The sequence below is a fragment of the Mytilus trossulus genome, chromosome 10 (genome assembly GCF_036588685.1).
Source record: "Mytilus trossulus isolate FHL-02 chromosome 10, PNRI_Mtr1.1.1.hap1, whole genome shotgun sequence".
Classification (NCBI taxonomy): domain Eukaryota; kingdom Metazoa; phylum Mollusca; class Bivalvia; order Mytilida; family Mytilidae; genus Mytilus; species Mytilus trossulus.
In genome coordinates, this window is record NC_086382.1 from 5,109,019 (window position 1) to 5,136,812 (window position 27,794).

Here is a 27,794-nt window from a genome sequence, read left to right on the forward strand (position 1 = left end):
ATATTGGTGTCTCGGGTTGATACGGATGCGATATTGAAAACGCCATATGATATTCTCTATGTATCACTTTCCGTAAGAGTAAGGTTCAAGTCATTGTTGGATATTCAGATTTTTTCTTTTTTGATACTTTTTCTGAAGTCAAAATCAATACTTACAATCTCAGAAATTTTTTCAAATGAACAATGGTCAACAGGTCAGGGTTGGTATCCAAACAAAGTAAACAACTAAATATTGTTGTTTTAATTTTATTGCATATTCAAATAAAAACAAACTCAATTGTACATAAAATGCTTGACTCATAATGCAATATGTCATCACAAATGTAAAAGTAATAAAACAACCAAAGCTTCTCAGAAGCTTTTGAAATTTCAGATGAGGTATGCATTTACCGTTTTATTTACAATTTTCCACAAAAATGTATACTGTATACATTTATTACAAATAAAACTTCTCAAATGTTGCTGATTTTTTTTCAAAATAAATTTGCTTATGTGTCAAACTTTGAGTAGATAATTAGGACCTGAGATGATATATCTACCTTTTTTAATTGTATCAGCTGTTTATAGTTTTTTTTCAGTTTAATCTCAGCAGAATTGACAATTTGACGAAGTAAATATATCAACAAAACATTAATAACTCATTAAATAAAACTAATTCAGTGGAACCATTCCTGTTTTATGCCATTCAGATTAAAAAAAAAAAATTAAAACAATATGACAAAAGGACGAAAGACTTTTTTTTTTTTACCCTCTTGACCAAATATCTTAAAAATTTTGTTTTTTTAAAATTAGTTATGTCATTTTAAATGTAGACACTATTACAACTGGAAAAAAAAGTACACTGGAAAATAAGAAATTATTTGTTTGATTGAGATTCTAATAAGATATTTATGGTTTATGCTTGGTCTGACCTGAGATGCTGTGTTTCTCAGTCAGTTAACTACTAACTTTCAAGGATTCAAGGCAGGGCTTCCAAAAATTTTCTGAGCCAGCCGGACATTTTATATCTCATCCGAATTTTAATTCCTAAAACAAAGTCACAAAAGGCAATCATGGTAATCAGATGGCCTTCCCAATGATTGACATTAAATTAAAATCGATATTAAACTTTACTTTGATATGAATTTGATGTTCTGACATAAACTGTTAAAATTGGCATTGCATCATTCAAATTCTGCACATCAGCGTGCTCATATCTGCATTAGACTCTTTATTTGTGGAAAATGAAGTTGTCTAGAACTTTATTTTCGTTTTTAAAGTCACATTTTTCAAAACCGGATGTTGACTTGATAATGGTAAAACATGGACCATAAACGGATACGTAAAATCCGTGCACGTTAACATAGAACTACTGAGAGAAGAAGCTCTTTCCACGTTATTTCTTCAACAAAATACTTGAAATGAACGTTGGATACAGGTATCATTGATACTTTTAGCATTTTTTAAGAAATGTAGGATGCATAATTGAATTTCCTACCTGTGCACATGCGCACACGTGTTCTTGTTCATACAACGTAGTGCTGACGATTTTTCATTTAAAACCTTTTTAAATGATTTATCAAATCATGTTTATAAATGTATTTATTATATATTTTAAATCAATAAGATACAAGCTGCTGAAATGTACGAAAATAATTGGGAATGGACCGATTAATTTATACGATGTCCGGTAAAAAATAGTTTACCTGTCACCTGAACAGGTAGTTTTCAGCTGTCCAACGACTAATTAGCCTTGATTAAAATTAGAAAGTATTGAAGTAGGGGTTGTTTTGATAGTAATTAATCATCATGTCACTTTTATGACCGGAAATGTATGGCTGTTAAAGGTAAAATGTTGGGTCAAAAAGATCGTGAATTATATGTTAAAATGACCGAAAAAGCCTTTGAAACTAAAAAGTAGATGTCTGTTTCATGCTTTGCCCAGCCGGTCTTTTACCGGACATTATACAAATGACCAGCATATATGACCGTTTTGGAAGCCTTGATTCAAGGTCTATCTCAGTCTTAAAACACTTTTGTTACAAGTATATTTATTTTCTTTATTTTTTTAATTTTTGTTAGTTCTTTTAAAATATCGTTTGATTGTATCACAAATTATTAGGGGTGCAGAGTCTAATCATTAAAAACTCTATTAAAATAACTTTCTCCTATACTTACATTGTATGTCCAGATATTTACTTATCTATTTTGCCGATCATTAAACAAACATTTCATGAATGACGTTTTTTTTAGTAGTTAGACTATCTCTTATAAACATACAACACTTGAATTTTTGTGATATGTATAAAAGATCATTGCACCCCTACAAAATCTAATCTTAAATAATATAAATAACACTAATTGACAAATAATTGAGTATGGTCTATAGGAACTGTTATCGTGAAGCCACCATTGTTAAAGGATCACATGTTCTGACTTTAAAATCTGCTTCTGGCTGTACATATATATGATCATACATGTCCTCAAGTGGGGGACCAGTATCAGCTATAGCTTGCTTCTCTGATTCAGTTACTTCTTTTCTAACGTCTTGATCTATTTTCTGTAAAATAAAATCTCAGTGGTAAAAAAGGATCTGAATATGGGTTATGTTTTTATTTAAAATTAGGCCGCTTGTTTTCTCGTTTGAATGTTTCACATTGTTTTATCAGGACTTCTTATAGCTGAATATGCAATATGAGCTGTGCTCATTGTTGAAGGCTGTACAGTGACCTATAGTTGTTAATGTCTGTGTCATTTTGGTCCCTTGTGGACATTTGTCTTATTGGCAATCATACCACATCTTCTTTCTTATATATAACAGTATTTCCTCTTTTGTTATTTAACTGAATTTTGTCTCAGAATGAATTTGATCTGTCTCCATCAAGCAACAATCACTTTTTAAATATGACGTGAAATCTTTCAAATTGCGATGTCAAATTTTACGGGAACTTGTGTGATTTAATGTAATAGAGAACAAATTTGCATACAGGTGTAAATACATCTATTTCTGTATTCTCTGAATTTTAAGGCAATTCTTTCAATTCTTTATACTTCTTTAGAAATCTTATTGAGAATTTAGTCTCATCTTCTTGCAAGAGTTTTCACATACCCAATAATTATATACATAATGAAATCAAACAGTAAACAATGTAAATATTATACCATTTTCTTGGTCTTGAATAAATCCCTAACTTTAAGGATCAAAGCAGGAATTGCAAATCTTCAACAAACACACCTTTATTTCTTTAGTTTTATTCATAATTGATCTTCTATGGATGACCTGATTTCAAATTGGGAAATTTGTTCTCAAATTTTAATTTTATGATAGAATAATACTTACGTAATTGGAAATTACATTAGGATTATCTCCCCCTAATTAGTATTCACACCGCCGATCGCGCTTTAAAATATCAATAAAGCGCTCAGGTATATCGACTCCCACCACGCATGCGTGATTCCCCAGTCTCTCTCGGCGAAAAGTGTTCACCAAAAAAGATTCAAAAGGGGAGGTGGGTGGGAGCCAATTACGTAAGTATTATTCTATCATAAAATTAAAATTTGAGAACAAATTTCCCAATTTTATATTAATTCATAATACTTACGTAATTGGAAATTACATTAGGAGATTTCTAAGCTATCCACAGCTGAAGAATCTTTCTGTACTTTGTATACTGTATTTTCTTCACATCAGTTCAGATATAAATAACACAACACTATACAGTTAAAATTTTTTCTTCCATTTTCTATAAATTTTTCTCCTTTTTTTTTTCTTTTTTCAGAATTTTCTTCCATATATATACAAAATTCTTATTTACACAGAATTTAAAACTTCAACATCTATGTGACGTAAATAAAAACGAGTAAAGGTTGATTCCTTTGTCCAGTCTGCTGTGTCCATAATAGACTTCACAGATGCGCCGTTAAAAAGTGCCCAAGATGGGCCCAAGGCTCTTGTAGAATGAGCACGAAATTTTTTGTCTTTTTCATTGTAAGCACATTTAATTGCATTAACAATCCAAGACGAAATAGTCTGTGATGTAACCGGTTTATGCGGTTCAATAAAAGATAAAAACAACTTGATCTCAAACTCACTGTCAGAATTTCTAAAAGGTGCAGTTTTCTTCAAATAATAATAAATAGACCGCTTCGGATCTAATAATTTATCTGATTGATAAGACGGAATAAAAATCTTGCTGCCAAAATGTTTTGGTCTATCCTGTTTTGATAGTCCATGACGAACAAAAGTTACCCCTTTCTTCTGCACAACAATCGACTCTTCTCCAATACACAAAGATTGTAAGTCACTGCATCTCCTGAAAGAAGTAATTGCAATTAAGAATGCAGTTTTCCAAGAAATAAACTTCAAATGAGCATGTTTCATTGGTTCAAAAGGTGCTTGTTTTAATTTTTTTAAAACTAAGGGTAAGTCCCATTCAGGTAAAAGCACTACTTTTGGAGGTCTCGAGTTAAAAACACCCTTTATAAGACGAGTTATATAAGGATGTTGTCCTACTGGAATTTTCCCAATTGGAGCTAGGAATGAGGATAACATAGATCTATAACCAGCTATGGTTCTATACTGAAGACCTTCTGAGAATAAAAATGTCAAAAACTCAGCCGCCTCCGTCAAAGAGGCACTATAGGGATCAATTTCCCGTCTACTACACCAGCTATTGAATTTTCGAAATTTGACAGAGTAATCTTTTTGAGTCCCAGAGCGCCATGAGGCTCTGAGTAATTTTCTAGTTTCTTTAGAAAAACCTTTCTCTTTAAACTGTTTGTCGATAAAAACCATGCAGTCAGATTGAATACTGCTGGATTTGGATGAAATATGTTTGTTTTTGGCTGGTGTAATAGATCCTCCCTGACTGGCAGGCTCCTTGGATAATCTATTATGTACTTCAGAAGATTTGTGTACCAATGTCTGCGCGGCCAATGTGGGGCTATTAGAATTAACTGACAATTGTACTTTGTCATGTGTTGTAGTATTTTTGGTATTAGACAAATTGGAGGGTAAGCATATGCATACATGTTGTTCCAAGGAATTGTTAGAGCATCTATTGCATAAGCCTGAGGGTCTGGGTTCCAGGAGCAATAGATCTGTGTTTGTCGATTTTTCGCAGAGGCGAAAAGATCTATGTGAGGTGTCTCCCAAATCTGAAACATTGCATGAGTTATCTCTTTGTTTAATGACCATTCCGTTGGTTGAATTTTTACCCTGCTTAAATGGTCTGCTAGAATGTTCTTTTTTCCTGCAATGTGTGCAGCTTTCAGAAAAATTTGATTTTCTAGCGCTAATTGCCAAAGTTTCCAAGTTCTCATACATAGCTGGGGAGAACGAGTACCTCCTTGTTTGTTTATGTAACGAACAACGGTTGAATTGTCTGACCGAATAAGAACATTTTTGTTTATCAATTTTGGTAGAAAATGTTTTACAGTTAGAAAAACTGCCTCCATTTCTAAAGAATTTATGTGGAGAAGTTTTTCTTCTACTGACCATGTACCCTGAACTATGAGACTGTTGTTGATGTGACCTCCGTACCCTGAATTTGATGCGTCTGTTGTTACTGTTATTGACGTTTCCCAAGGTGTTATTGATCTGCCTATGACCAAATTTTCTATTTTTAACCACCATCTGAGGTGACCTTTTAGATGTTTCGAAAAAGGAATTTTTATTCCTAGATTTTGACAAACTGGTTTCCAATGATAAAGGAGGTGTAACTGAATTGGTCTCATAAAGAGTCTTGCATTTGGAATTAATTCTATGCATGAAGCCATAATACCTAATAATTGTAGAAAATCTCTTGCTGTTGCTTGATTTTGCTTGTTTAAGATAAGTTCTACTGCAGAAAGGAGTTTTGACACCCTTTCTGATGTAGGACGAACCATTCCCTCTTTTAGAGAAAACAGTGCTCCTATGTATGTTATTGATTGTGTTGGAATTAGGCTTGACTTTTCTAGATTTACTACAAATCCTAAATTTGTTAGGAGTTTTAGCGTTTTCTCTCGATCTGAAATCAGCATTTTTTTGGTCTGATTTAGCAAAAACCAATCGTCTAGATAAGTTGCTAGACGAATATTTTGGGCTCGTAAATGAGCTGCCACTACAGAACACACTTTTGTGAAAATTCGTGGTGCTGATGTTGGACCGAAGCACAGCACCAGAAATTGGTAACACTGATTGTTGACACAAAATCTTAGATACTTTTTGTGTGTTTCGTGAATTGGTATGTGGAAATAAGCATCTTTCAGATCGAGAGAAATTGCCCAATCTCCTTTTTGTACTAAGTTTAAGACACTGTTTAGAGAATCCATTTTGAAGTGTTTTTTCTGAAGACACTTGTTTAGAGGTTTTAAATTTATGACAGGTCTCAAATCGCCTGTCTTTTTTGGTACTAGAAAAAACGTACTGTAAAAACCGTAGTTTTTTTCTTTTACAGGTACATTTTCTATAGCGTTTTTTCCAAAAAGTTGATCTATTTCTGTTAACAGAATAGGTAAATCTTTCGCAGGAACATTTGTTTTCTTTATTCCTGTTTGTGGGATTTTCCCCGAAAATTCCAATTTGTAACCCTCTTTTATTATTTTTAAAACCCAACTGTCGTTTGTTATTTTTGCCCAATTTTGCCAAAAAAATTTTAAACGACCTCCTACAGGTATCTCTGGATTCTGACATAAAATATTTACCTGCTTTTTGTAGTCATTTAGATCTACCATTGCCACGAAAAGAACCTTTCTTTTCACCATCAGCCTCTTTTCTACCAGAACCAAAGCGTCTGAAATTAGGTTTAAATCCACCTTTGTTTTCACTAGGTTTAGCTGCTACCTTAGGAATGCGAAAATTGGAAAAGTCATTTTTAGCTACTTTAGGACCATTAGTGTCTTGGCTAGTATGAATGATAGCACTCTTCCTTTTAAAACTTGAAGTTGAGGTAGCTGATTTACGAGTTAACTCTGGTAGTAAATCTTTGATTTGTTTGTTTGTCTCAGAACGATTTTTCAGTTTCTCTTCAAAATCTTTCCCAAGAACACCATCACTTGACAATTTAAGAGATAAAAACTTATCATTAAGCTCTGTTATGTCCTCTAGACCTGTATCTAACAAAGTGGCTTTCCTACGGATCAGATGATGAAATGCACCTGTTCTAGCTGTTTGATCCATAGATTTCACTGACATGGCAAAAATATCTTTGACCATTTGTACAAGTAAATCAATATTTGGTTCAGAATCATTTAGTTTTTCCATTAATGAACCTAAGGCTTGTTGCATGTATGCCGTAATAATCAAACCCATTCTAGCTGCTGACTGACCTTTGAAAGCCATATTTTCAAAAATTTTCTCAGGTTTAGAAAAAAGTTTATTATGAGCTTTACCAGCATTAGGACCATGTCGTTTACACAGTAAAGTTTGAGTAATGTCATCTAGTTTTGGTAAGTTAAGAATATCAGCTGATTTATCACTCACTGGAAAACTAGCCCTATATTCCTCTTTATAAGTTGACAATAATAAAGGATTATCACAGTGCCATGATTGATTCAAAATATTAATCTGACTTTGATCCAGAACAATACCAGCTTCAGATTTGTCTGGTTTAGTTTTGGCATCTTCACCAAAAATGTCACCAAGGATATCTCTACTGACATTTTCAGTATCAAGAGAGTCCTTATCAACTACCGAATATCTCTGAAAACGGTTGTGTGTACTGTTTTTCACAGAAGAATGTTGGGATTCATTATCAGAATCTAAATCTAAATCAAGACCCCTTCTTTCGTCTCTATCCGGTTGAAGGGAAATTGCATCATCAATGTCATTATCATGATTTGCAACACTAGCATGTCTGAGAGAATTTTGCCCACCTGACGTGGCAATGTCCCTCGAGTCCTGAGAAATGTTCTGCCCACCTGAAGTGGCAATTTCTCTGTCCGTTTCTATTTGTCCACCTGAAGTGACAGTTTGTGAAACGAACTTCTCGAAAAGAGGTAGAAAAATGTCCATTCGAGAATTCACCGAATTAACGGTCTCTTTGACACTAGAAATTTCTGCCCTCAATTCATTTTCTATGTTTACAGACAAACCTGTTGTTGACATTGTCTCCGGTTCCTCTGATACTTCTTTAGCACACGTGCTGCTAGCTTTACGAGACTTACTTGTCGTCTTTTTACGACTTCCGGTCTGTTTACCTGACGATTTCTCGTTTTTATTATCAGAGCGAGACGGAGTAGCTTTAGGAGAATTTGCTTCTTCACTTGCCGAATTAATGGCCGTAATGAAAGCTTCTGCCATGTTGACAATGAAAAGCGTCTATCTCAAAAACTTAAAATTAAACTATGAAAATACACGATATATAAATCAAAAAAGTTACATTTCCGAGAGGAAAAAATAAAGCGTGTGAACACTTTTCGCCGAAGAAGAAGACTGGGGAATCACGCATGCGTGGTGGGAGTCGATATACCTGAGCGCTTTATTGATATTTTAAAGCGCGATCGGCGGTGTGAATACTAATTAGGGGGAGATAATCCTAATGTAATTTCCAATTACGTAAGTATTATGAATTAATATAAAATTTAGAACTTACCAAACTTTCTTAAAGACTAAGTTTAGTGGTTGTTGTTGTATCATGTCTGTCATATTTTTATTTTTGTAAATTGTTCTATTATAAATTATTTCATCAGTATCAATATTTTTCATGTCGTGGCCTTTTATAAGAAGCTGTTACAATATCATTTATTCATACCTTCATTTCATCTTCTGTTACCAAATTGGTTTCTAGTAATTTCTGTTTAAAACTTGTGATAGGATCTCTAGTTTGTCTTACTTCCTGTATTTCTTCTCTCGTTCTGTAGCTGTAAACAAAACAAAACTCATTACTGTAAAAGCAGAACTTATTTGTTAATTTCTTGATATTAAAGGAGTATTTAACAAAATTAAATCCAAATACAGTTCTAATAGTTTTAGTGTGTATATTAAACTAAGATCATTGAAAGAGCATTTTGACAAAATCAGATCAGTTGCTAAAACAAGGAAATTAAACCCCAAAGAAATTTATCTTTTTACAACATTCATGTATTATGGTAGTTTCCTTGCCCTATAAATTTGCTAAAAGATCTATTCAAGCATTTGCATACTTTTCCTCTATCCTTATTTTTTTAATTGGGGCATGGTATAAACTATAATCGGGATTTTTTTGTCGAACTTTGATATTATTAAAGTCATAAGAAACCTCAAATTAAAAAAAATTATGCATATGTTTTTTATGACTAAATGGAAAGTTTTCATTACACAACTTATGTACATATGCTTTTTTCTAAGAGAAATTCTTTAATTTGTCCACATTTAGAAGAAGTTTACTTATTTTCAATTGCTTCCTTCCAGGGAGCAATTGGCCAACATATTTTCCGTATGCATAGTGACCTGAGCGTAACCCTCCTCGTACAAATCCAGTGATCGCAATACACATGGATCTGTCATTAAAATAAACAATTATCTGATTATACATGTTAAACAAGTGCTCAATACCCATGCTTTTTGTTATTTATTTACTATAAGGTGACAATCAGTACACTTCGCTTTCAAAACACAGCTTAATGAGCAGCCATATTTGTTAAATCATATCAGACAAAGAGAAAAAAAAATTACGATTAAACTATATATATTCGCGTAAAAAAATATAAATTCGTGCACAGCGGACTAAGTTTATGATATATACATGCATTGGTTCAAGAATTGATAAACATTATTTTTCACCACTCACTTGTTTCATATGACTTTACAATACAAACCTTGTTCCTGGATCACTCATACTGTGGCCTGAGTATCTATAAGTAGCACACTCTATAAGAAGAGGACCATTCTTTAGTACATAGTCTTTAGCAAATCTAGTGGCTTCCTTTACTGCTAATACATCCATACCATCTACCTGATATAATAAATGGTTAAAAATATCATTTATTTGTTAATAAATATATAAAGATGTTATAAGATACTAGTATTTATATGACTTGCATACATCTGATATATAAAAATGGAGGTTTTGTATGATTGCCAGCGAGACAAATAAGCAAAGGACAAAGATTTACAAAACTACTAGTCACTATCATTACTATTTTAGAAGTTTGTGTTATATCATAAGTTGTTTTTTTACATATATATTTAGAATAGAAAATCATGCTTGCAAAATTTCAGGCGATTAGAGAATAAAGAAGCCAATTGTTTATAACAAAATTTAAGGTTAACTTGAAAAACCTAGGGAAGAATAGATATATTTCATTTAAAAAAAAAATTCATAATATACTTTAAACCTAAGCAATATGCCTCGTCTAATAAACTTATTTTCACAAAAGCTGACATACCCTAAGTCCTGGCATATAATCTCCCCTGGTATAATAATCTGTACTATAAGATGCCCGCTCTACACTGGTACCCATACCATAACCATTGTTCTCACAGACAAATATACACGGAAGTTTCCATAACATAGCAATGTTAAATGCCTCATAGACTTGGCCCTGGTTAGCTGCTCCGTCCCCATATAGTGCTATACAAATATTACCATTGTTCAGGTATTTCTGGGTGAAGGCTATACCTGCTCCTAATGGAACCTAAGTAAAACAAGATACATTGTCAAACATTTATCAGTTGTCTTGCAAAGCACAGCCCCTGCTCATAAAAAAACATGATCAATATAATAAAGAATTCAAGGTATGTCAAACAGGAAGTTACTGCCCAGAATATCTGAACTTCAGTATAATAAAACAACTAAATATTATATTTCTAGATGAAGTATTAGATTATTCCTTGATGCAGCACTGGTAATACGCAAAGAAATATGTGAACTTAACAACACAGAAATTAACAGCAGGATACTATCCACTCTGCCACGGTTCTAATAATTCCATTTTGAAGTAACATTGAATGTGATAGAAAATCCAAGTATATTTCACTGTAACTCAGGTGACGCTAGCTTTTTGTGCCTGTCCAATGCAGGAGTGAGAACATAAGGGCACATATTCTAAGTTGTCCAAATGGTTATCATGAGAGATCAACTTTTGTTTATTTACAAGAAAAAGCTATTGATATAAGCAGGTAATAGTTTGTATTCAATATTTCTACCAAATATAAGACTGCATATAAAAACTTGGCTGGTAATTGTCAGAGGAAGGAATGTCAGTGTACAGGACGTGTAGTGCAATTTGTTTTTCTATAAAATAGAAAATCTTTATGTGTAGTGCAATTTGTTTTTCTATAAAATAGAAAATCTTTATGTGTCAGTGTGTAGTGCAATTTGTTTTTTCTATAAAATAGAAAATCTTTATCAATCAATCATGGACCCATGATGGTTAAACATGCAATACAATATTATAGATAAATGAACAGTAACGTTTTAAAGACTATTAAAGTGCATGTACATGGAGAGAGAAAACTCAAATAGGGGAGATAACTAATCAATATCAGATGGATTATTTCCCTTTGTTTAGTGTGTATACATCTATTCAAAATTATTTAAGAAATACCTGTGCTCCTACAATCCCATTGCCACCATAGAAATTTTTAGCATACATGTGCATAGATCCTCCTTTTCCTTGTGCACATCCTGTCTTTTTGCCTGAATAAAATAAATCAAAATACAGGATTTAAATAATGTATGATACATGTAATATTGAGAATAAAATCTACATGATAATATATCCATTTCCTTTGTTTTTTAGCTTATTTTTTCTTCACAGTCATGATAAATTGCCTTCCATTGGCATAAAGAACCATCATTAAGGGTTTGTTCAATAAAATTCTGATAGATACCATAAGATGGATTTATTTTTTCCCGTTGCCAAATTTATGCATATTTTCACATGTTCCCCTTTCATGCCTTTACTGATTAACAAAACATGCATAAGTGAGAACGCTTGAATTGACAATAGGTTAATCAAATACTCATATATCAAAGTCTATGCTTTCTAACATGGCTAATTCATCACAGATTTTTTAATTAATTGTGTTATAACTTTTTAGGAGACATGAATACCTACCAATTAATTCAGCCAGTACACCACGGACAGATATACCTCTAATGTAGGCCCAACCATGAGCTCTGTATGCTGTAATTACAGAGTCGTCTGGTGTGATGGAATTCTCCATACCTACACAACAGGCTTCCTAGAAGAAGGAACATAGAGACATATTTTATATATAAAAAGAAAACGATCAAAATGGTGAAAATTCAGCATATTTTTATATTATACATATTCTTACACCATGCACAGCTTATAATATGAAATTCATAGATTTTTTTAAAGTAGGTTATTCAAATTGCAATATTTTGATGTAATTACAGACAACAATACAGATGTAAGAATGTTCTTGTGGTCCAGGTTCCCATAAATATCTTACATCCAGTCAAGTAATCACAGACAGAAGGTTCTAATTCATTTGCTGAGCTCATATCTCCCGCTTCTATCCATAATACAGATGACAAAATATTCTGATCTGGTTTTTTTTGTACAGGTACCCTGTTAAATCTTACCTGTCCAGAATACAGATGACAAAATCCTCTGATCTGTTTACTTTTGTACAGGTTCCCTGTTGAATCTTACCTGTCCAGAATACAGATGACAGAATCCTCTGATCTGTTTACTTTTGTACAGGTTTCCTGTTGAATCTAACCTGTCCTGAATACAGATGACATAATCCTCTAATCTGTTTACTTTTGTACAGGTTCCCTGTTGAATCTTACCTGTCCAGAATATAGATGACAGAAACCTCTGATCTGTTTACTTTTGTACAGGTACCCTGTTTAATCTTACCTGTCCAGAATACAGATGACAAAATCCTCTGATCTGTTTACTTTTGTACAGGTTCCCTGTTGAATATTACCTGTCCTGAATACAGATGACAGAAACCTCTGATCTGTTTACTTTTGTACAGGTTCCCTGCTGTTGTTTCCATTCTTCTGATGGTTTGCATCTGTCTGTAGTATTTCAATGCATCCTCCCTGGTACAGGTGACTGTAGTAGCAGGACCTTGCTCTAGCTTATGTAGTTTGCATTGCTGAAAAAAGAAACCACATTTACAGATAGGGATGAAAAAAACATTGCAAATGACACAAACACAAAAAGTAAAATCAGAGTAAAAGTAAAGTAAGTAAAAAGTGTTGAAAATTATATATATATAAATGGTGACCTTCGGCTGTTGTCTGCTCTTTGGTCGGATTGTTGTCTCTTTGACACATTTCCATTTCCATTCTCAATTTTAACAATGGGCAATGCCTTTCAAAGTTTCAAACACATATATATATACATGTAGCATAGGATAGTTTAAGAAGTACATGTATAGTATAAAAGACATGTACTGTTTTTTTAAATTTAATTTAGATGTGGAAACCAGAATCAGTTAACCCTTCTTCTGTTTTTAGATGGGGTTATATTTAGTGTTGCTCAGTATTTAGTTTCCAATGTCATGTAATGAATGTTGTGTTTTGTATACTATGTATACAATGATATATGAGTTTTGTTTTTTGAAATGGTGTTGTTGATTTATGAGTTTGAATACCCCTTTTGTATTTTCTCTCTATTGTCTATCTTTCACATATGTTCATAGATTTTATCATGTTTATAAACATTTAATGTCAAATTTTGTAAAAAAATAAAATTTATGATTAATCATGAACATTTTTAGTAAACATGGGTATGTTGCCTACTGTTGATGGGCTGGTGGAAATAAATTAAAGTACTCTGACAGCAGTATTCACGGTAAACTTTTAAATGCAGACTGCAGGCTCAATTATATAAGCATGTAGACCTCTTTTACCATGTTTACAGGCCTGACTGAAATTTTACAAGCCTGGGCTGGTGAGCCTGTTGTTAACCATGAAGACTGGTACTATACAAATTGATAAGTAAATGTTTACTTACTGCCACTTCAAATGTTGCCTCTGTTGATGCACATCTTGATCCAATAAATAGCTAAAAAAATAAAAACAAAATGTTCAACGTAAAAAAAATGCACCTTGGATAAAGTTGAAGACGAAGAATATTCATATAGTTCAAAGTTTTGATTTTTCTACCCTGTATACCACATTGCCTCACATTCTCATTAAGAGAAAAAATTCACACACCTAATTAAATGGGCATTCAAAAAATCAGAATGTGAATATATATGTTCAAACTCTTTTAGGTCGTTTTTTAGTAGCAATAAACAAAAAAACTATGTTAATAACTTAATAGGACATGCTTTGATACTATATATGCCCTTGAATTTTTACTAGATAACATTTTTGTTCGCTTTGGGGATTCCGTATATCGTCAGATTATCAGAATTCCAATGGGGACTAACTGTGCACCACTTATTGCAGACCTCTTTTTGTATTGAGTTACAATTCATGACAAAAATAAGCAAAGACCCATCAAAACAACATTTGATAAACAAATTTAATAATACTTTTAGATATTTGGATGATATTTTGGCTCTCATTAATGACGACTTCAGTATGTATATTAATGAAATTATCCTTCTGAACTTACTTTAAATAAAGCTAATAGTAATAATGACCTCTGCCCTTTCCTCGATCTTGATATCTATATCACTAACGGAAAGCTGAATACTAAAATTTATGATAAAAGGGATGATTTTTCATTTCCTATCGTTAATTATCCGTTTTTAGATGGTGACGTTACCTTGTCACCATCTTACAGTGTTTATATATCTCAACTTAAAATATTATAACCATCAACGAAAACTCATATAATTTACAGGATTGATGTCTCAACAACATGATTTAAACTTCGATTAAAAACAGTATATTTGTACATTGGAAAGTCCCCTATAACAGTAGAAAAATTAATAAAAAAAAAAAAAAAAAAAATCCAATGTACAAATATATACTAATGCATTTTAATGTCATGAACTCAAAATTGTTAACTCATGTAACTTTCTTTTTATTTTTCTCGCATTTGTGCAGAAATCTCTTTCATTCTTTTGGTCTTGTTTGTTGTGAGACTTTGAGTATTGACAACAGGACCAACATTAGAAATGTTATGTTATGTCCGTTTCTTTTGAACACCATGAACACTAAAATATGTTAGAATCAAACAGGTTGGGAACAAACCCCCTGTATGGTGATTATACCTGTATAGAGGGATAATCCTTCTATAGAGGGATAATTTTATCTTTCTATAGACATGATAGAGGGGTATTTTTGTTTACTCTGGATATAAAGCAAATTAGGGCAGAATGGCATTTTCTAGTTATATTGGCTATAATCTCTGGCATCATATGCACTTTCTTAAAAATTAAGATGTCCAGTTTTTAGATGGTGACGTTACCTTGTCACCATCTTACAGTGTTTATATATCTCAACTTGTACGATTTGCTCGTGTTTGTAACAATGTTTTAGATTTTAACGAGAGAAATTTATGTTTTACTGAAAAATTATTACACCAGGGTTTTCGATATCACAAACTAGTCAAAACTTTTACTAAATTTTATCATCGGTATAAAGACATCATTCGTAAATATAGCTCAACATGCAGACTCTTTATACGTTCAGGTATTTCACATCCAATTTTTTATGGAAATATTCTTTATAAAGCACAAAGGTGTCAGTATTCACCTCAGAAACTTACAAAACCTTTAAATAGACTGATTAAGAAGGGATATAATTACGATACTGTTGTCAAGTCATTAAAGATTGCATATTTTGGCGTTGATATTGAGTCACTGATAAGGTCTTTGCGTCGGAACTAAAGACATTTATTCTAAAAACAGTTGTTGGCATGACACGGGTTATGTTCTTCTCATATATGTTATGATGGTATGATACTAAAACCCTAACTGGAAGGATTGTGCCTGATGTTCATATGATGAAATCATAATCTTTCAGTCAGTTTAATTGAAGTCTGGAGCTTGCATGTCAGTTAACTGCTAGTAGTCTGTTGTTATTTATGTATTATTGTCATTTTGTTTATTTTCTTTGGTTATATCTTCTGACATCAGACTCGGACTTCTCTTGAACTGAATTTTAATGTGCGTATTGTTATGTGTTTATTTTTCTACATTGGTTAGAGGTATAGGGGGAGGGTTGATATCTCACAAACATGTTTAACCCCGCCGCATTTTTGCGCCTGTCCCAAGTCAGGAGCCTCTGGCCTTTGTTAGTCTTGTATTATTTTTATATTAGTTTCTTGTGTACAATTTGGAAATTAGTATGGCGTTCATTATCACTGAACTAGTATATATTTGTTTAGGGGCCAGCTGAAGGACGCCTCCGGGTGCGGGAATTTCTTGCTACATTGAAGACTTGTTGGTGACCTTCTGCTGTTGTTTTTTATTTGGTCAGGTTGTTGTCTCTTTGACACATTCCCTATTTCCATTCTCAATTTTACATGTAAACATGGTAAAATCAATGTTCCCTTTGTAATCCCTTGGAGAAAAAAATTTTATGATAAAAGTAGTAAAAATTTGAAAAGTTAAGCACAAGTGCCAAATTTAATTGGCATTTTGTTCTGACAACATGTTCAAGAAAACTAGCTATATATATATACATGGAAAATTATTGCAATTTATATTATAAAGTTATCAATATACAGTACGGGTAGAGACTTAATATGTGTCAAAATAGAAAGCATGAGTGATCTGTCGGACCAAAATGTTTTACTTGCAAGAAATGATTGACAGGTGTGAATAGACGTAGAGGCTCAAACCGGGAACTTTGTATCAAAAGGAAACAAGAATGTGTCCAAAGTACACGGATGCCCCACTCGCACTATCCTTTTCCATGTTCCATGGACCGTGAAATTGGGTAATACTCTAATTTGGCATTAAAATTAGAAAGATTATACTATAGAGAACATATGTACTAAGTTTCAAGTTGATAGGACTTCAATTTCATCAAAAACTACCTTGACCAAAAACTTTAACCTGAAACTCCCACTTTCATTTTCTATGTTTCGTGGACCGTGAAATTGGGGTCAAAAGTCTAATTTGGCTTTACAATTAGAAAGATCATATCATAAGCAACAAGTGTACAAAGTTTCAAGTTGATTGGACTTCAGCTTCATCAAAAACTACCTTGACCAAAAACTTAAACCTGAACAAACGCACTGACGGACGAACAAACGGAGCCACAGACCAGAAAACATAATGCCCCTCTACTATTGTAGGTGGGGCATAAAACAGTTAATTCAAATGCCTATATTCAATTTGTTTACATATTTTATAAATACGATATGCTGGCTTATAGTCTTATACTTAAAATTGTGTTTCTATTAATAACATAAAGGAACAGGATGTTCATGATATTAAAAGGGGGAAATATTATAACCATCAACGAAAACTCATATAATTTACAGGATTGATGTCTCAACAACATGATTTAAACTTCGATTAAAAACAGTATATTTGTACATTGGAAAGTCCCCTATAACAGTAGAAAAATTAATAAAAAAAAAAAAAAAAATCCAATGTACAAATATATACTAATGCATTTTAATGTCATGAACTCAAAATTGTTAACTCATGTAACTTTCTTTTTATTTTTCTCGCATTTGTGCAGAAATCTCTTTCATTCTTTTGGTCTTGTTTGTTGTGAGACTTTGAGTATTGACAACAGGACCAACATTAGAAATGTTATGTTATGTCCGTTTCTTTTGAACACCATGAACACTAAAATATGTTAGAATCAAACAGGTTGGGAACAAACCCCCTGTATGGTGATTATACCTGTATAGAGGGATAATCCTTCTATAGAGGGATAATTTTATCTTTCTATAGACATGATAGAGGGGTATTTTTGTTTACTCTGGATATAAAGCAAATTAGGGCAGAATGGCATTTTCTAGTTATATTGGCTATAATCTCTGGCATCATATGCACTTTCTTAAAAATTAAGATGTCCAGTTTTTAGATGGTGACGTTACCTTGTCACCATCTTACAGTGTTTATATATCTCAACTTGTACGATTTGCTCGTGTTTGTAACAATGTTTTAGATTTTAACGAGAGAAATTTATGTTTTACTGAAAAATTATTACACCAGGGTTTTCGATATCACAAACTAGTCAAAACTTTTACTAAATTTTATCATCGGTATAAAGACATCATTCGTAAATATAGCTCAACATGCAGACTCTTTATACGTTCAGGTATTTCACATCCAATTTTTTATGGAAATATTCTTTATAAAGCACAAAGGTGTCAGTATTCACCTCAGAAACTTACAAAACCTTTAAATAGACTGATTAAGAAGGGATATAATTACGATACTGTTGTCAAGTCATTAAAGATTGCATATTTTGGCGTTGATATTGAGTCACTGATAAGGTCTTTGCGTCGGAACTAAAGACATTTATTCTAAAAACAGTTGTTGGCATGACACGGGTTATGTTCTTCTCATATATGTTATGATGGTATGATACTAAAACCCTAACTGGAAGGATTGTGCCTGATGTTCATATGATGAAATCATAATCTTTCAGTCAGTTTAATTGAAGTCTGGAGCTTGCATGTCAGTTAACTGCTAGTAGTCTGTTGTTATTTATGTATTATTGTCATTTTGTTTATTTTCTTTGGTTATATCTTCTGACATCAGACTCGGACTTCTCTTGAACTGAATTTTAATGTGCGTATTGTTATGTGTTTATTTTTCTACATTGGTTAGAGGTATAGGGGGAGGGTTGATATCTCACAAACATGTTTAACCCCGCCGCATTTTTGCGCCTGTCCCAAGTCAGGAGCCTCTGGCCTTTGTTAGTCTTGTATTATTTTTATATTAGTTTCTTGTGTACAATTTGGAAATTAGTATGGCGTTCATTATCACTGAACTAGTATATATTTGTTTAGGGGCCAGCTGAAGGACGCCTCCGGGTGCGGGAATTTCTTGCTACATTGAAGACTTGTTGGTGACCTTCTGCTGTTGTTTTTTATTTGGTCAGGTTGTTGTCTCTTTGACACATTCCCTATTTCCATTCTCAATTTTACATGTAAACATGGTAAAATCAATGTTCCCTTTGTAATCCCTTGGAGAAAAAAATTTTATGATAAAAGTAGTAAAAATTTGAAAAGTTAAGCACAAGTGCCAAATTTAATTGGCATTTTGTTCTGACAACATGTTCAAGAAAACTAGCTATATATATATACATGGAAAATTATTGCAATTTATATTATAAAGTTATCAATATACAGTACGGGTAGAGACTTAATATGTGTCAAAATAGAAAGCATGAGTGATCTGTCGGACCAAAATGTTTTACTTGCAAGAAATGATTGACAGGTGTGAATAGACGTAGAGGCTCAAACCGGGAACTTTGTATCAAAAGGAAACAAGAATGTGTCCAAAGTACACGGATGCCCCACTCGCACTATCCTTTTCCATGTTCCATGGACCGTGAAATTGGGTAATACTCTAATTTGGCATTAAAATTAGAAAGATTATACTATAGAGAACATATGTACTAAGTTTCAAGTTGATAGGACTTCAATTTCATCAAAAACTACCTTGACCAAAAACTTTAACCTGAAACTCCCACTTTCATTTTCTATGTTTCGTGGACCGTGAAATTGGGGTCAAAAGTCTAATTTGGCTTTACAATTAGAAAGATCATATCATAAGCAACAAGTGTACAAAGTTTCAAGTTGATTGGACTTCAGCTTCATCAAAAACTACCTTGACCAAAAACTTAAACCTGAACAAACGCACTGACGGACGAACAAACGGAGCCACAGACCAGAAAACATAATGCCCCTCTACTATTGTAGGTGGGGCATAAAACAGTTAATTCAAATGCCTATATTCAATTTGTTTACATATTTTATAAATACGATATGCTGGCTTATAGTCTTATACTTAAAATTGTGTTTCTATTAATAACATAAAGGAACAGGATGTTCATGATATTAAAAGGGGGAAATATTATAACCATCAACGAAAACTCATATAATTTACAGGATTGATGTCTCAACAACATGATTTAAACTTCGATTAAAAACAGTATATTTGTACATTGGAAAGTCCCCTATAACAGTAGAAAAATTAATAAAAAAAAAAAAAAAAATCCAATGTACAAATATATACTAATGCATTTTAATGTCATGAACTCAAAATTGTTAACTCATGTAACTTTCTTTTTATTTTTCTCGCATTTGTGCAGAAATCTCTTTCATTCTTTTGGTCTTGTTTGTTGTGAGACTTTGAGTATTGACAACAGGACCAACATTAGAAATGTTATGTTATGTCCGTTTCTTTTGAACACCATGAACACTAAAATATGTTAGAATCAAACAGGTTGGGAACAAACCCCCTGTATGGTGATTATACCTGTATAGAGGGATAATCCTTCTATAGAGGGATAATTTTATCTTTCTATAGACATGATAGAGGGGTATTTTTGTTTACTCTGGATATAAAGCAAATTAGGGCAGAATGGCATTTTCTAGTTATATTGGCTATAATCTCTGGCATCATATGCACTTTCTTAAAAATTAAGATGTCCAGTTTTTAGATGGTGACGTTACCTTGTCACCATCTTACAGTGTTTATATATCTCAACTTGTACGATTTGCTCGTGTTTGTAACAATGTTTTAGATTTTAACGAGAGAAATTTATGTTTTACTGAAAAATTATTACACCAGGGTTTTCGATATCACAAACTAGTCAAAACTTTTACTAAATTTTATCATCGGTATAAAGACATCATTCGTAAATATAGCTCAACATGCAGACTCTTTATACGTTCAGGTATTTCACATCCAATTTTTTATGGAAATATTCTTTATAAAGCACAAAGGTGTCAGTATTCACCTCAGAAACTTACAAAACCTTTAAATAGACTGATTAAGAAGGGATATAATTACGATACTGTTGTCAAGTCATTAAAGATTGCATATTTTGGCGTTGATATTGAGTCACTGATAAGGTCTTTGCGTCGGAACTAAAGACATTTATTCTAAAAACAGTTGTTGGCATGACACGGGTTATGTTCTTCTCATATATGTTATGATGGTATGATACTAAAACCCTAACTGGAAGGATTGTGCCTGATGTTCATATGATGAAATCATAATCTTTCAGTCAGTTTAATTGAAGTCTGGAGCTTGCATGTCAGTTAACTGCTAGTAGTCTGTTGTTATTTATGTATTATTGTCATTTTGTTTATTTTCTTTGGTTATATCTTCTGACATCAGACTCGGACTTCTCTTGAACTGAATTTTAATGTGCGTATTGTTATGTGTTTATTTTTCTACATTGGTTAGAGGTATAGGGGGAGGGTTGATATCTCACAAACATGTTTAACCCCGCCGCATTTTTGCGCCTGTCCCAAGTCAGGAGCCTCTGGCCTTTGTTAGTCTTGTATTATTTTTATATTAGTTTCTTGTGTACAATTTGGAAATTAGTATGGCGTTCATTATCACTGAACTAGTATATATTTGTTTAGGGGCCAGCTGAAGGACGCCTCCGGGTGCGGGAATTTCTTGCTACATTGAAGACTTGTTGGTGACCTTCTGCTGTTGTTTTTTATTTGGTCAGGTTGTTGTCTCTTTGACACATTCCCTATTTCCATTCTCAATTTTACATGTAAACATGGTAAAATCAATGTTCCCTTTGTAATCCCTTGGAGAAAAAAATTTTATGATAAAAGTAGTAAAAATTTGAAAAGTTAAGCACAAGTGCCAAATTTAATTGGCATTTTGTTCTGACAACATGTTCAAGAAAACTAGCTATATATATATACATGGAAAATTATTGCAATTTATATTATAAAGTTATCAATATACAGTACGGGTAGAGACTTAATATGTGTCAAAATAGAAAGCATGAGTGATCTGTCGGACCAAAATGTTTTACTTGCAAGAAATGATTGACAGGTGTGAATAGACGTAGAGGCTCAAACCGGGAACTTTGTATCAAAAGGAAACAAGAATGTGTCCAAAGTACACGGATGCCCCACTCGCACTATCCTTTTCCATGTTCCATGGACCGTGAAATTGGGTAATACTCTAATTTGGCATTAAAATTAGAAAGATTATACTATAGAGAACATATGTACTAAGTTTCAAGTTGATAGGACTTCAATTTCATCAAAAACTACCTTGACCAAAAACTTTAACCTGAAACTCCCACTTTCATTTTCTATGTTTCGTGGACCGTGAAATTGGGGTCAAAAGTCTAATTTGGCTTTACAATTAGAAAGATCATATCATAAGCAACAAGTGTACAAAGTTTCAAGTTGATTGGACTTCAGCTTCATCAAAAACTACCTTGACCAAAAACTTAAACCTGAACAAACGCACTGACGGACGAACAAACGGAGCCACAGACCAGAAAACATAATGCCCCTCTACTATTGTAGGTGGGGCATAAAACAGTTAATTCAAATGCCTATATTCAATTTGTTTACATATTTTATAAATACGATATGCTGGCTTATAGTCTTATACTTAAAATTGTGTTTCTATTAATAACATAAAGGAACAGGATGTTCATGATATTAAAAGGGGGAAATATTATAACCATCAACGAAAACTCATATAATTTACAGGATTGATGTCTCAACAACATGATTTAAACTTCGATTAAAAACAGTATATTTGTACATTGGAAAGTCCCCTATAACAGTAGAAAAATTAATAAAAAAAAAAAAAAAAATCCAATGTACAAATATATACTAATGCATTTTAATGTCATGAACTCAAAATTGTTAACTCATGTAACTTTCTTTTTATTTTTCTCGCATTTGTGCAGAAATCTCTTTCATTCTTTTGGTCTTGTTTGTTGTGAGACTTTGAGTATTGACAACAGGACCAACATTAGAAATGTTATGTTATGTCCGTTTCTTTTGAACACCATGAACACTAAAATATGTTAGAATCAAACAGGTTGGGAACAAACCCCCTGTATGGTGATTATACCTGTATAGAGGGATAATCCTTCTATAGAGGGATAATTTTATCTTTCTATAGACATGATAGAGGGGTATTTTTGTTTACTCTGGATATAAAGCAAATTAGGGCAGAATGGCATTTTCTAGTTATATTGGCTATAATCTCTGGCATCATATGCACTTTCTTAAAAATTAAGATGTCCAGTTTTCTGCTAAAGTGACAAAACTTGCAATCTATTGTATACCTATCTGAATACCTGATCAACAACAAAAGGAATATATATAGTTGACCTTTAAATTTCATGTTAAATCTAACAATAGAAATTCTGTTCAGAGAGGCATAAGTGAGTGGAATTTACCTGATCAACACAGCTTTCAATCATGGTGAACAATAGATTGTATGTTCAGTCAGATAAGCAGCAAACTGGGCATGTGCATATTAAATTAAGTACATCAACTGTTGCAGGTTACTGCCATAATAAGTAGAAAATGCCATTCTGCCTTATTTTGATTTAAATCCAGTGTAAACAAAAATAACCCTCTATAGAAGGATTATCCCTCTTTACAGGTATAGTCACCATATAGAGGGTTTGCGGTACCACAAATGACCGAATAACACTGTTATTAACAGAATAACACTTGTAATGACCGAATAATACTTGAAATTTTAATATTAGCACATATTGGTGACTTTTAAACAATGATTATTAAATAATAGTATACATGTATTATCGATGTATTTTATAACTTATAAATGATTTACCATGTTTACAGAAAGAAGATAAGTTCATAAAAAAACTTTTTAAATTTAGCGTGTTCATCCAATTTGGTGACCACGGAAATCACAAGGGCCGCCATGTTCGATTTACACACTAAATTTAAAATGATCTATATGAAATTTTCTACTTTCTGTAAATCATTTTTAAGTTATAAAATACCTTGATAATATATTATTTTTTAATATGGGGACGGAGTCCCCAATAACAGTAGAAATATCAATAAAAAAAATTTAAAATAAAAATCGGGAAAATTATCCCGAAATTTTCATATGCCGCGATGACAAAGGATTTTTCATAAGGACTCTTAAACCATTCAGTTTTCATTTGGGTTCTCTCTAATTTTTCCTCGTTTGAATCGAGGATATACAAGGTCTCATTTGCACTTGAAATCCCGGCAATTTTTATTGTAAAATCATGCAATAGAAGGAAAATAGAAGGAAAATAAAAACAAATATTTTGACAAATCATGAAATGCAAATGGCAGAAATCTGAAACGAAGCTGTAAATATGGAAATATTTCAGCATTTCTATGGCGAAACTAACAACGAGGATTAGTTAAAGATTTCTTGTTATCTCAATGTGTTTATTACATTTAATTCGTGTGGGAAATATGATTTGATCGATCATTACGAGACGTAGAAAAAGGGAGGAAAACTGAAGTTGACTGAAATTTTTTAGGACGGAGCCATTTATTTGTGCAACGATTACATACAACATTGTGTATGGTGCAATACGCTACGGAATCGAGCATCTGGTGTCTTCTTTATTAAATGCCAGATAAAACAACAAAATAAATGAAGACTGTTTTTATCTAAAATTCAATACAAATGTAATAAATTACACCTTTTACCTGTTAATTACCTGAAAATGCAGGTAACTTGATGAAAATTTCATTAAAATAATTGCCTAACATTACAGTTCATGCTCTCCTGAGTATTTTTCATGCAATAACTTTCTCTGTATCTCGTATAATAAAAAAGATACAGCAGTCTGAAAAAGAATATACTGTTCTAATGAATGAACACAAAAAAAATGCAGCAGCAGCCATTTTTCTAAAAAAAAATTGTAGTGTTGAAAGAGTTAATAATTCCTTGATATGAAAAAACATTACCTGATGATAGCGTTTCTTTGTTTACATTGCATATGACGTCATAACTTAACTAATGTCACAACTAAAATCCTTAACAACAGAACCAAAATTGGAAAAGTAAAGGTATTTCCGTTTAGAAATTAATATATGTTTGAATTAAAAAAAATATTCATACAGACTTCGTCCCCTTTCACAGGTAATGCCTGCCTCATATTAATCAATGTTTAAAAGTCACCAATATGTGCTAATATTAAAACTTAAAGTTTTTTTTGGTCAATAACCATCATGACCATGATAACAGTGTTGTTTGGTCATTTGTGTTACCCGAGGGTTTTTTCCCAACCTGTTAAAAAAGAAGAATCGACACAGACCTGGTTCCCTTTCAAGGTAACACCTGACTCATTTCATTTCATTTTCAGGTCTATTTCATTTTTTTCACTTTGACGCATTTTGAATATGCTTTTTAGACCTCATAATTATTTCGATATTTTGATTAGGTACATCATTTACATCATCAGTGTTCCAGCTAGGTTTTCAAAAGGGCAGGGTGCCAATCCTGAAAAAGGGCATTTAACGCGCGATATGATAGTATGAAAAGGGCATATTGTTTCTATGGTCTGCCACATTTTACCAGTTTCACCTTTCTACCCCTGCTGTGCTTAATGGCAATACAGCACAAAACAGCTGTGCTCAGTAAATTCACAAGTTTAGGATATAAAGCAACAGTGAAAAATAGTATCAAAAATAAAGAATACAGAAAAAGATGACCAAGGCACCCTACCAACACTGCTACTAAGACCCTCTTTAACTTTTCCCATAACTCAAAATAAATACCTTAACATATATATTCTTAAGCAAGAAATATGTAGACATATTTTAGAATATGTAAATGGGTTACTCAATACTAGGGAAAAAATCAGATTGAGTTATCTTTCTTTATTCAGGTGTGCTCCTTCTTTGGAGGATAATAAACAGTACGTAAATATGATGTAAATATGATCACAATATGGCGGCCGATTTTGTTATTTTCGTATCAAAAATGAAGGCAGTCAATGACAAATACATGTACGTCTGAATTTTCTGTTTATTTTACGGAAAACAAGTCAAACAATGTCTTCAACGAGTTTAGTATGGTTTTCCAACTTCCTGTCATTATGTTTCCTCCATGAAACTACGGTAAACATCGCAAATTGTGCCCAAGTTGTTGTATGCACATTTCTTCAAAGATAATTGCCGACTGACCGATTGTATTTGAATGAATTAATGTTGATGATCATTAATGACCCATCCGATAAACGGATTACCTATAACAACAGATTATGACACCAGTTGTAACCATTGATTAGCTTGGGGTCGTAAACAAAGTCATAAACTTTTCCCCAGGTAAAATTTAGTAATTAGCGTATCATATCAATATGCACAAATTAATATGCAATCGATCTTCAAAAAAGGCAGGGCGCCCAGGTAACTGTAAAAAGGGCACAGGGTGCCATTCGGAAAAAGGCGGGCGCCGAGCCCTCTGAAAACGGCCTTGATGGAACACTGATCATACATGTCATACATGTAGTGTTGTACGGGTACAAGTCAAATTGGCACCTGGTCGAATCGGCACCCATAGAAAAAGTCAAATCGGCACCTGGTTAAATCGGCATCTAGTCAAATCGGCACCTTTTTAAAGTCAATTCGGCATCCAATAATATTGAATATAATATATGGGACTGGGACTACATGTATTATGCATAATAGTCCAAGATATTTATAAATAATTATAAAAATTTATAAATTCGATCATGAGGGGTTGGATTTTATCATGCATTACATGTTAAAAAGCAGTAAAAATACAAAAGTTAATCATTTAAAGTTTTCTTAAATTTTCTCTATTAATTAATAACTTTAATCAAGTACACCGGCTTAATACAAAAACATTATCAGACCACAAAAAGACTGTTTATGGATATATATGCGATGTGGTATAAGGAGAAAATTATAATCAGAATTTAAACCATTCAGGTATCCTCAATTCCATTGTGAGGACAAGGATAATAGCACGAAATGTTAAGTTAAAGTATATAAATTTGAATTTAAAGATTGAACTAGAACATTTTTAAAGATAAACTTGTATCACCTGGTGTAAGAAAATGTGTGTCAAAAAACTTATAACTTGTACAAAAACCGTGTACAAATTACAATTTGTACAAAGTACAATTTGTACAAAGTTACATCTTGTACACAACCGTGTATATATTAAACAAATTTAACATGGGTGCCGAATTGACTACATCAAGTGCCGATTTGACCAGGTGCCAATTTGACTAGGTGCCGATTTGACTATACTGGGTGCCGATTTGACCGAGTGCCGATTAAACCAGGTGCCGATTTGACTAGAATTCGTGATGTACAGACGTGGAGCCACTGGAGGTGCAGGGTGCGAAATTATGTGTTTAAGGAGCGAACTAGTATTAGACTATTTATCAATGGATTTTCCAGCAATACCATTGCTTATCTCAATAGCAATTGTGTTTGCCTATGCTTACTGTTTTCTGTGTAGAAGAATTTCGCAAGGCCCTACCGACAGTCGACAACATTTTGGAAATTTTGGAGGTCAATAAGCCGCTTGTGTCTGTGAAAAAACTCATTTGTAACGATTGCTGTTTTATTACAAAATAACGCAAATGTTGTCTTCTAGTAACCAAATATGTTCAAATATATATTCTTAATTTTGTATCCATTTTATTTGTCATTTTCATTTACAACAAAAAAATCTTTGCTTACACCATTCACAAAATTGATTCTAAAAATGGACCGTACAGGTGAGATCGGTTTTAAATCCGCACACACTTCCTGATGAAATCGCAAGTCCATTCAAATTAAGTTTGAACCTCAAACTAATTGCAACATATTGTTTTGAGTTATAACCTATAGCATTAAGCCCCAAATAAACGCATAAAAAAATCCCATAAAATCTAACTTGAGGAAAACTCATTTTTCTCATTTTTAAGTTCTTATGGAAATTAACATTGAAAGGGGAGATAACTCTGCAAAATTAGTCTTTTTTTGTTGTTGTAAGTTTTTGGTTGATAA

The 27,794-nt window shown here is 32.7% G+C and overlaps 2 protein-coding genes across 5 annotated transcripts; both read right to left on the reverse strand.

The window, feature by feature from the left end:
• Positions 1-229: 229 nt before the first annotated feature.
• Positions 230-27,466, reverse strand: LOC134686753 (pyruvate dehydrogenase E1 component subunit alpha, mitochondrial-like). 4 transcript variants are annotated; one of them, XM_063546483.1, is made up of 10 exons: positions 27,248-27,466; positions 13,884-13,934; positions 12,873-13,020; positions 12,567-12,592; positions 12,003-12,129; positions 11,490-11,581; positions 10,329-10,577; positions 9,759-9,895; positions 8,714-8,822; positions 230-2,538 (listed from the first exon to the last, which is right to left on the reverse strand). In XM_063546483.1, the coding sequence occupies exons 1-10, from the start codon at positions 27,347-27,349 to the stop codon at positions 2,374-2,376; spliced, it is 1,206 nt and encodes a 401-aa protein (XP_063402553.1). In that variant the 5' UTR covers positions 27,350-27,466; the 3' UTR covers positions 230-2,373. The 4 variants fall into 4 exon arrangements, with proteins under 4 accessions (XP_063402553.1, XP_063402552.1, XP_063402554.1 ...); XM_063546482.1 differs by lacking the exon at positions 12,567-12,592 and adding an exon at positions 12,707-12,732; XM_063546484.1 differs by lacking the exon at positions 12,567-12,592 and adding an exon at positions 12,777-12,802.
• Positions 4,154-8,503, reverse strand: LOC134686751 (uncharacterized). Its single transcript, XM_063546480.1, has 2 exons — positions 6,666-8,503; positions 4,154-4,291 (listed from the first exon to the last, which is right to left on the reverse strand). Exon 1 carries the CDS (start codon positions 8,260-8,262, stop codon positions 6,679-6,681), a length of 1,584 nt encoding a protein of 527 aa, XP_063402550.1. The 5' UTR covers positions 8,263-8,503; the 3' UTR covers positions 4,154-4,291; positions 6,666-6,678.
• Positions 27,467-27,794: the final 328 nt, after the last annotated feature.